This window comes from Pteropus medius, unplaced genomic scaffold, assembly GCF_902729225.1.
Source record: "Pteropus medius unplaced genomic scaffold, Ma_sr-lr_union100, whole genome shotgun sequence".
Taxonomy (NCBI): domain Eukaryota; kingdom Metazoa; phylum Chordata; class Mammalia; order Chiroptera; family Pteropodidae; genus Pteropus; species Pteropus medius.
The window spans coordinates 39,628,891-39,638,638 of NW_024344378.1; the positions used below are offsets into that span (position 1 = coordinate 39,628,891).

The 9,748-nt window shown below is 32.9% G+C and overlaps 1 protein-coding gene across 2 annotated transcripts in view; it reads left to right on the forward strand.

Moving 5' to 3' along the window:
* REEP3 (receptor accessory protein 3) overlaps positions 1–8,526 on the forward strand; it is a 79,321-nt gene extending 70,795 nt beyond the window's left edge. The window contains exons 7-8 of one of the 2 annotated variants that reach the window (XM_039871925.1): positions 4,225–4,388; positions 5,082–8,526. In XM_039871925.1, the coding sequence (XP_039727859.1) occupies positions 4,225–4,388; positions 5,082–5,138 (221 nt within the window). In that variant the 3' untranslated portion in view covers positions 5,139–8,526. The remainder of the gene's footprint in view (positions 1–4,224; positions 4,389–5,081) is intronic. The other variant, XM_039871926.1, reaches the window with a different exon arrangement.
* Positions 8,527–9,748: the final 1,222 nt, after the last annotated feature.

Below are 9,748 nucleotides of genomic sequence, written 5' to 3' on the forward strand. Positions count from 1 at the left end.
ATTAGCCAGGAAAAATAATAATGTCATTCTATACTTACTGATATGAAAACATAACCAGATTATGTGGAAATTAACAATAACAACAAAATAGTATGTGTGTTATAATCCTATACCATGGAGGCACAATAGGTAGATGAAATAATTAATATATGTAAAGTTATTTTTCAAATGTATATATATAGTGGAGAGTCTGGAAGGACATTATGAAATGTTAACTGTTTAGCTCTGACTAGTAGGATTTTAGTGATTTTTTTTTAACCCAACCTGTTACTCAGAATCAGAAATAAAACAGCAGAACTCTTCCTTTGGAAAACGAATTAAGGTACTCTTTTTTTTTTATTATAAATTCTTCTCTATTTCATTTACTTCCAAGATTCCTCAAGAAAAGAAAACAGGATAAATTTGTAAGTGTGGGAATTACTTCACATTGCAAAGTCTTTACTGGTTCATGATCAATACATTTACCTCAGAAGCTCTGATTGTCCACACAAGCAAACTAATATATGTGGAAAGCAGGTCCCTTTTGAAAACTCACCATGATCTGCTCTGAGCTGTTTAAGGTTAACTCATCAAGAGACATCCTGCTTTGATGAAATTATTCAAATCTGCATGTAGTCACAATGGGAAAAAAAGCTCCCTCCAAATGCTGTTTTGTAAGAAAATGGATGCCTTGAACATGATGTTCACATCCCTTGAAAGAACACCACATTTTGATAAGTGGAAATATTTTTTCTGCAAAGAACCTGCTGCTCCCATATTAGTTAAAAGTGGTTCAACATTCAGTTTTAATTAAAGTACATAAGGAGATTTTTTGTGTTTGTTTTAGTTGCTTTACATATTTACTTAATTCTTAAGATGACTATGCAGGTTAAGTGTTTTATCCTTATTTTGTAGATGAATAAATGGAGACTTAAGGAGCTTAAATTACTTGTTAAAGCTACTTACTCAATGACAGAAGTGAGGTATCCAAGGTTCCTAAGCTAATTCTTACTCTTTCTATTTTTAATTTATAAAGAGGCTAAACTTAGTTGGGCTGGAACCACGTATTAAAATAATTTGAGCAGGAAGAGACCTTAGAGATGCTTTAGTCAAAAATGGCAAATAGGTGACAGGCCTACTCCCTGCTCCTGTGCCCATGATGGCAGACATTGCTAATGGATTGTGGCACTTTCCCATGCTGGCTCAGAATCCCACTCCACATAGTGCCCCAGAGAGCTCACTTGGCTTCAAGCTGGCATTGACAGAGAAACCTAGTCATCATCTCTCATCTGTCTCACCACATTACCAGATAAGAAAACATACTTGGATAACTTTAACTGACATTATTTCCACCACTCACAGCAGAATTTACATACTCTTTTCCAGGTAGTAAGTGGAACAGATAGTGCATATTTTAGTGAGAATATTTGACTTGACTCCTCTCTTTTGGATGAGGGATTGATTTACTCAGTTGCTAAATTTAGTTTATCGATTTCACCTCCTAATAGATCCCAAGTGTGGCTGCTTGCTCTGTCCTCATTTCTTGGACTTCATTTCTGACCTGCCATACAGCAATAACCCCCCTGCTTCCAGCCTCATCCACTTCTGATCATTCTTCAGAGTGCAAGAAGACTCTTTTAGAACCCAAATCTAATCACGTCACCCTCTGCTTAACATGTTTGCCTCAGTGCTCCTCCCCACGCCCCGTTGCTCTCTGTTGAAATCTAAACTCAAGGACATGTGGTATATTAGCTCCCTGACCTTGTTCTCCCACTTCATCATGTGCTAGCTGTATGGAATCATGAGCCTTTCAGGGTTTGGCTTAGTCACACCACCTTACAGGAACTCTTCTCTCACAACCCACTGCTCCCTGTCCCCAGGCTGAGTTAATTCTCTTACTATATGTTCCCATAGCATTATCTTCTATTTATAGCATTTTTTTACAGGCTAGTAGTGCCCAGTAGAGTCTACTTCTCCTACTGGACTGTAAGTTTCTTAGGGTAGAAAATGATAGTTGTGTCTTTTTCATCATTTTATCCTCATAATTTAGTACACTGCCTCACATAGTAGAATTTTAAAAATACTTGTGGAATAATGAATCAAGCCATCACTTTTCCTGAAACCATAATTAGAAAACTAATAAGATTTTTTTTAACAAAATTAGGAAACAAATAATAAGATTTATATACTATCATCTTTTGAATGAAATTTCAATTCCTAATCAGATAAAATGAAGATCAATTAAAATAGCAAGGGCCATGTTTGTTGAACTGTAGTCTTATGCTTTATCTGTGGCCTTAGAGAACTTTCTGGTCACATTTGCTGCCTTTCTGACTCTCTCCTTGATTCCTCGTTCTTGTTTTACCTTAGTTTTATTATGTTGGGATCAGGAAATATTGTGTAAGCAACAACAATAGAGAAAAATCTAGAAATCACAACCTAAAAACATTTTTTCTGGTTTGTTTTCCCCAACTATACGAGTAATACAGTTTTAAAATAAAAATTTGGCAAATTAAAAAAAAAGGAAAAATAAATTAAAAATCACTTAAAAGCCCACTTCCAAGACATGCAGTGGTTTCATTTTTCATGTTTTTCCTTTATTTGTTTATACACATACATCTTTTTCCCACTTCATATTGCATCAGGAGCATTTTCCTGGGACTACTAATCCCATCCCCTTTCCTGGCCACGCTGGCCTCCTGGAAGTTCTTCCAAGCAGTCATGCTCTCCACTGCCCTAGCACCTTTGCACATGCTGTCTCTTCTACCTAGAACACATTTCCTTGAACTGCTGCAGGAAAACAAAGCATCTTGGCCTAAATAATGACTGATTCTATTCCCAAATCCTCCCTAATTTCTAGCCTAGGGGGATGGCAGCATAAAATTGTACTATCTTAGTATACAAAGATGTTTATCTTATTTTAAGACTAAGAAGCTTATTAACAACTCTTCATGGTTTGCTTAGTGAGTCTCAAGTAATCATGTCCTGGAGAGCAGATTAATAAGTGTTTATTTAGTATATTTTTCTTCACATGCAGGAAATCTGTCCCTTACCCCTCTTCTAAACCTGGAAAACCTGCTACTTTTTTTCTCATTTAAACATTTAGGTATTTATATTCTTTATCTTTATTAAAGGAGAATTTGAAAGTTAATGGGGCCTTGTAACCTCACCCCTATCTTTATAATCTACCTAGTGTTCGGGTTGCCTTAGACTTGGGCCCCTCTTTTGCTCCATCCAGGCAGTGGTTCTCAAAGTGTGGACCCTGGACCAGTAGCATAAGCATCACCTAGGAACTTGGTAGAAATGTAGATTCTCAGTTCACCCCAGGCCCAGCAATCAGTGTATTAACTAACAGGTTCTCCAGGTGACTCTAATATGTGCTAAAGTTTGAGAACCTCTGCTTCAGGAATAAGAGCGTTCTTGTCCCTAAATGCCAGTGTCAGGATGCTCTCAGACTTTCCAACAATAACCAGGCTGACCATGCTTGGATGTTTACATGTTGGTCAATGTTAAGCCTTTGTAGCTATACATAGCAGCCTATTAACACACCCGCACAATCTCTTACTGCCTTTTCTGACGCTGGCTATTTACTTTGACTAACATCTGTCATCATAGCCTGTGATGTTTCTAATTACTGTAGCCTATCTGGCTGGATTTTATCTCAGCAACTGCAACAGTGTTGGTTTAACATCTCTATCACCTGCCCCCAGTGAACTTGCCCAAAATTCTAGCCCCTTTGGGTCTTATATGACTCCTTAAATTCACCCTACCATTCCCAATCTTGACAAAAGGTTTGACACAAGGTATGGGGGAACCCTTAATTCCTAATTAAAGTCAAAGATATAAATGACTAAACTACACAATTGCTTAGGTTATTTAGAACTCATGAAAAGGAGAAAGGATGGAAAGACACTTTTCAATGTAAATAAAAATATATATACTCAACATATAAATATATAGTTATTTATATTCTCTGATTTTTGAAAAAGATAAATGTGTTACCTACTCAAAAATGAATTATTTTGAAAAATACATAGTAAAAATAGGAATGGTCAGGGAAAGCTTCCTGGAAGAAATCAGTTATGAGCTTCATCTAGAATAGTTCTGGGGGCAAAGATTAAGGGAACATATTGCAGGTAAGAAAGGAAAAGAAGTAACCAGGCAAATGCAGATCATGCAGAGAACTGCAAACAGTTAAGAGGCAGTACTGACTGGTATCTTTTTACCATCTTTTTAACATGCTAATTTTAACAACTTGCTTAGGTTATGGAATTCCACTGAAAGACAGAGATGAGAAAACAGATGAGGAAGCAGAAGGACCATATTCAGATGATGAGATGTTAACACACAAAGGGCTTCGAAGATCGCAAAGCATGAAATCTGTGAAAACCGTGAAAGGCCGAAAAGAGGTTAGTCAATTATGGAGTTGTTTTCCTAATGATTAATGTTAAGGGATTTCCTGCTACATTATCATTCAGGATATTAATGATCCATAAATGAAGTATTGGAATGGTAGAGCTGCAGTTATATTTAAAATTCTTTATTCAGATCAGATGTATTAGGATCTATGGAAGTTTAGAAAATGGTAAATTCCTAGTCTTCCACGATAAGTAGAAAATAATATTCTCACATAGCAAATCATATGGCTGTCCTGAATACTCAGTGCCAGCCCTTCAGATAAGCAAAGAAAGCAGCTAACAAAATCACATAGTTTTGCCTTGAACTTACCCTCCATGAGGATTAAATAGTAAAAGTTTATCTGAAATTATATATTGTCTTTGTGCCCAGAAAGCAGTGGAGAATTTCAGGGAATAGCTTCAGATTATTGTGAGCAATGTTCATTGACACATACCAAGCAAAGCATAAATAATAACAATTAATGTTTGTTATTAGTGATAATCTACAGCATATAAACAATATAGAACCAACTACAATTTTTAGTATATAAGCAGTATTGTCTTCTGAGTACATACTTGTTGGATAATTAGTTCTTTATATCAGAAAAGTTAAAAAAATTATTCTATGTTTATGAACTATTAAATCCTATATGATTTCAAAACTTAATCATCTAATTTGTAATAATAACACATTTCTCTCTTCAGGTGCGGTATGGGTCCCTAAAATATAAAGTGAAGAAGAGACCACAGGTGTATTTTTAGTCATGTACACTTCAAGTATCCCAAGACAAATTATGCTAATGCACCAACTGTTTTTTCTAACATTAGGATTTACACATTAAAATAATTCTGTAAATTGTGGCAGTGATAGGGTTTACTTTCATCAACTTAAATACTTTTTATTTCTTTAACAATTACTTTCAATTCTTGACTGTTAAAGGTAGTTCTGCAAAGCATATATGTGTGTATATATATCAAAAATGATAGAAAATTGTGTTACATGTTTTCAAATTTATCAGCAATATCAAGGGCCTGAGATACAGGATGAAGCACAAACCTACAATATACTTGAGAGGAGTGTTTTTGTGGTTCAGGATATATCAACTTTTGTGATATTGTATTGTTTACCTCCATTTATGTTATAACTATCACATGAGAGTAGTAATTAAATAGGTCTCTGATCTAACAGTAATAAGACAAGGGCATAATGAGATAAAGTATGTTTCACATAGTCTTTAAATTTTTACTTTTTTAATATTTTATAGTGTTTCCACCATCAACGGAAAGTTTTCAAAACAAATATTTGAAAACCAGGTATTCACAAAGCACTTTCATTCCTGACTAGTTTTGCACACTTGAAAATTGTTTACTTATTTTACAGCTGTACATTTTAAGTTTTATCGGCACTGTCTTTATTATTTGTCATATTCTGACATGTTAAATTTATGCCTTGAATTACATCATCTCTTTTCCTGTGGGTTTCATTTGTTAAATTTGCTTGATTTTAACAATATAAAAATATAGCTAATTTTTCAAGTCTAGCTATTTTTAATTATCTTCTTTACAGATAAGAAAGTATTTTAAACATTAACCAGTTTTCAATATTTAGCCATACATTGTGGTTGAACTCAGCATGCTTTTAACACTAATTACATTTTTGGCTTTTAAAAGTGGTAGCTTTTGTGAAATAAAGTTAGAGACCAGTATAGCACATAGGTCTCTTCTAATTTATGAAAATATCCAACAGCCAGTCCATTCACAAGCTTGGCACTTGTATGTGTTGCTGATTTATAAATCTGGCATTAACTAGAATCATTTGAATCGCTTCTCTTCTGGGTAAAATTATATCCTGAAGATAGTTGCCAATGCAAAATACAGATGTTGTTAATCTTAGATTTTAGAAGCTATTAGAATGGATATTAGAAAAATATCCTTTTCTAACCCCAGATACTTTGAGTTACTGGACTTAGAGGCATTTTTAGGTTGCATTGATAGCTATATATTATAAACTCTTAAGTCACTATGTTTTTGGTGATGGTTTTAGTGATCGGTAATGAAATTTGTAAAATTATACTTGTTCAGATAATTTACTTGATGATGCTACTAGTTTGTCCAAAAGAAAAAACAATGAGAAATTTATGAGATCTTTGACTTTTCTACCTTTAAAGAAATAAAGCTAGCTGGCAGTGTATCTTCAGGACCTCCTGAAAGTATTAGCAGAGAACAGAATGTTTACTCCAAAGTACCTTAATATAATTCAGACATTTCTCTGATACAAGTCTTAAAATATTTTCTAGATCATCTCACATTCTTGATATATAACACCAAGTAAAAATTCATTCAACTTCTTTGCTATCAAAGTTTATTTCTATGAGTATCTCCATCTACTTTACCTTGACTAATTTTTAGCCTCTTAGTTTCTGGAAAGCCCTTTAATTTGTGTTCAGAATTTCTATGAGGGCTGATTATAAACTCTTGGAAGAGAGTTTTATTTATATTTTATAGTTTTAGACTTATAAATATAAATGCCATGCCATGCTTGCCATGCGTGTCTTTCCTGCACAAAGGCAGTGTCATCTCAGATTGCCTGACAATGTCATGTACCTGACTTTGTATCAAAAAACATTACCTATGGAGGCTGATTTTTACCATTTTATCTTTTCCAAATCATAATACTTTTAAATACTTTTCTCATAAATACTTTTCTAAATTCGAGGAATTATGTATCCCTCTACACTTTTGGAATCAAAACATTTAAAGACAAAACCAGTTTCAAAGAGGTAGTACAAGTTCTTCTGTTTAATTGTATCTCTTCACACTTACTATGCTTCCTCTGATATATTTCTACTATTACATCCTTTATACAGTGATGTCATTTTGTTTTTCTATAATTCCTTTTCTCCCATTTTCTTAAATTTCTTAAATTTTGCTTCTTTTCTCTAATGTGTGTTTTAGCATGCCCTTTCCTTTGAATTTTGTATAAGTTTATACATTTTTGTTTCTTTTAAGGTGGAGCATGTTATTTTTTGTTTCTGTTTTTAAGTCCACTGCTTTTGAAAGAGATAAATTTATCCTTAGACCGCAGTGCCTTGCTTTCCTGCCACCATCACTTGGTGAATGGGCATCAGATGCTGCACAAGCCTATCTAAGGTACTATTTTGGTAGCTGTTAAAGTTTATCCAGAAATTGTATTCGTTGTTTTATTATATATGCATTCAATTTGTTTGTTACTATTAACTATTTCCAGAATTCATTTGGAAGTAAGAATTAATCTATTCTTTAGTTCACCATATTTTTTTCTGGTATAAAAATGAGCCAGAAATAAGCTTGATTGCTAAGTAATTAATTATGTAAACCCACTTAGGTCCTACCTAAGATATTCTCCACACACTTTACTATATGTGCATTTGGTAGAAAATGATACTGCCAGCATTACTAATTATTAATACTTGACTACACAGATTGATGGAACAAAATTATTAGTGTTTTCAGGGAACTTAATCCATATGTCACCACCAAAGATTTCTACAGTGTTATAAATTATGTAAATATTCCAAATTTCTGTTAAGACATTGGTTAGACAAATGTGTTTTTTTTTCCTTTTTTGAGAATAACAGTTTATGCTTCTAGAACGCTTGACCTTTTGTTAAAAAGAATACAATGCTATCTTAAATATTAGTAATTTGTATTTTTAATTGAAATAGACTAAATTTTTATTCTGATTTTCTTTATCAGGAAAATTAAGGAGTTAATAGGTATTGAAAAGCAATTTTCTGTTTTCTCCTGTGTAGGCTAATTGATTTGAAAAGCTAATGGGAAAATTTTGAGAGATCATTGTTAGTGCAGTATGCAGTGTATATTTCTTAGTAAACATCATTTACAAGTAAAACTTTCTGAAAGGAAATGTTTTTAAGATTTAATCTTCTATAATATTTCACAGACTTAATGTGTATTATTTAAACATTGACCACGAATTAACATTTTTTCTTTCAATACCTTTTCTTTTAACACTTTAGTAGTTAAGAGAAAGCAGTTTTGCAATTTTATAAGCTCTTTGTAAAGGCTATCTTTAGGCCTAGTATGGAAGTAATTTTACAAACGTGTTTTTTGAAAACTTTAATATAAAATAAACTTGTTTTATTAGTGACAATTGTATTTTTGTATGTGTGTCAAGAGTACATGTGTTGGGCCCCATGAATTGATAATTATTTATTATTAACATGTTTTGATAAAATAATAGATAACATGCACACAATTAAGATTATAAATCACAAAGCAGGTTATATAAATCATACACATTCTCCAATGCTCATTCCATAGGATTAAAAGAAACACCAAATTATTAAATTTGTATGTTAAAAAGGGAAGATAGGAAAAAAACAATTAGTAGAGAAACCCTGGCCATCAATTTGTATTGGTTAGCCATCTCAGACATAAAATATAACACAAAATGCAGTTTTATGTATCCTGGGAGTGTTCTGAGGTTCCATCTGTTTTAAAGTCAGACGTCTGCCTCACATTTAAGCTTTAGAGAGAAATTCTGTGTTTAAAAAAAGTTTCTTTGTGTGTTACTTCATTATGGTATATAATGTGTGATAAAGTATTTCTAAATGGAGTTCTGTTTTTATTTTTATTAGGAAGTATATCCTTGTGATAATCCGAAGACGTTATAAATTTAAATAAAAATTCCAGAGAACACATTTTTTAGGTGTTTTATTTTCCCTTTAAGTAGTTCACTGTTTTTAACAAAGAGATTCATGGAACAAAAATTATGTCAGAGACTGATTCATTGTTCCCTGGAAAACATTTTGTCCTTTTACCTACCTATCAATATTCTAGCCTTGAAACACTCTCCTTATGGTCTGGTTTTGGTAATGTTTTTTAAATTGCTTTTTATAAGATTATGCTTTGAATTGAAATTTTAAAGCACAAGATCAAAATTGTAAGGGTAGGATACCAAAAGACTGCTTAACAAAAGTAGGGAAATCACCATGTTTACCCTTCACTTACTGGCAGTCTTAGGTTAAAGGCAAGAGGAAGGAGAAAGAAAATAGAAGGAATTGTATTTTGGCATTATGTGCAAATCAAATTAATATCAATTTTTTTAATCCAAAAATATTCCTTGAGTGCCTACTGTATACAGTAGGACTGTTATTTTCTGCACAATGCCTGTATCCAAGTAAGATAGCATAACAGTGAACCTAAGGAAAATAATTCTTGCTTTAATTAGTATTATTAATGCTGAGATTTCTTCTTGGTTATTGAACAATTTATTTGGTTTCTCAGAGCAGTTTTTTTTTTTCCTTTTAATTTTCGGATTCCTTCTTTCCCTTACCTCTTATATCTAATACATTAGTAAGTCCTTTTGGCTC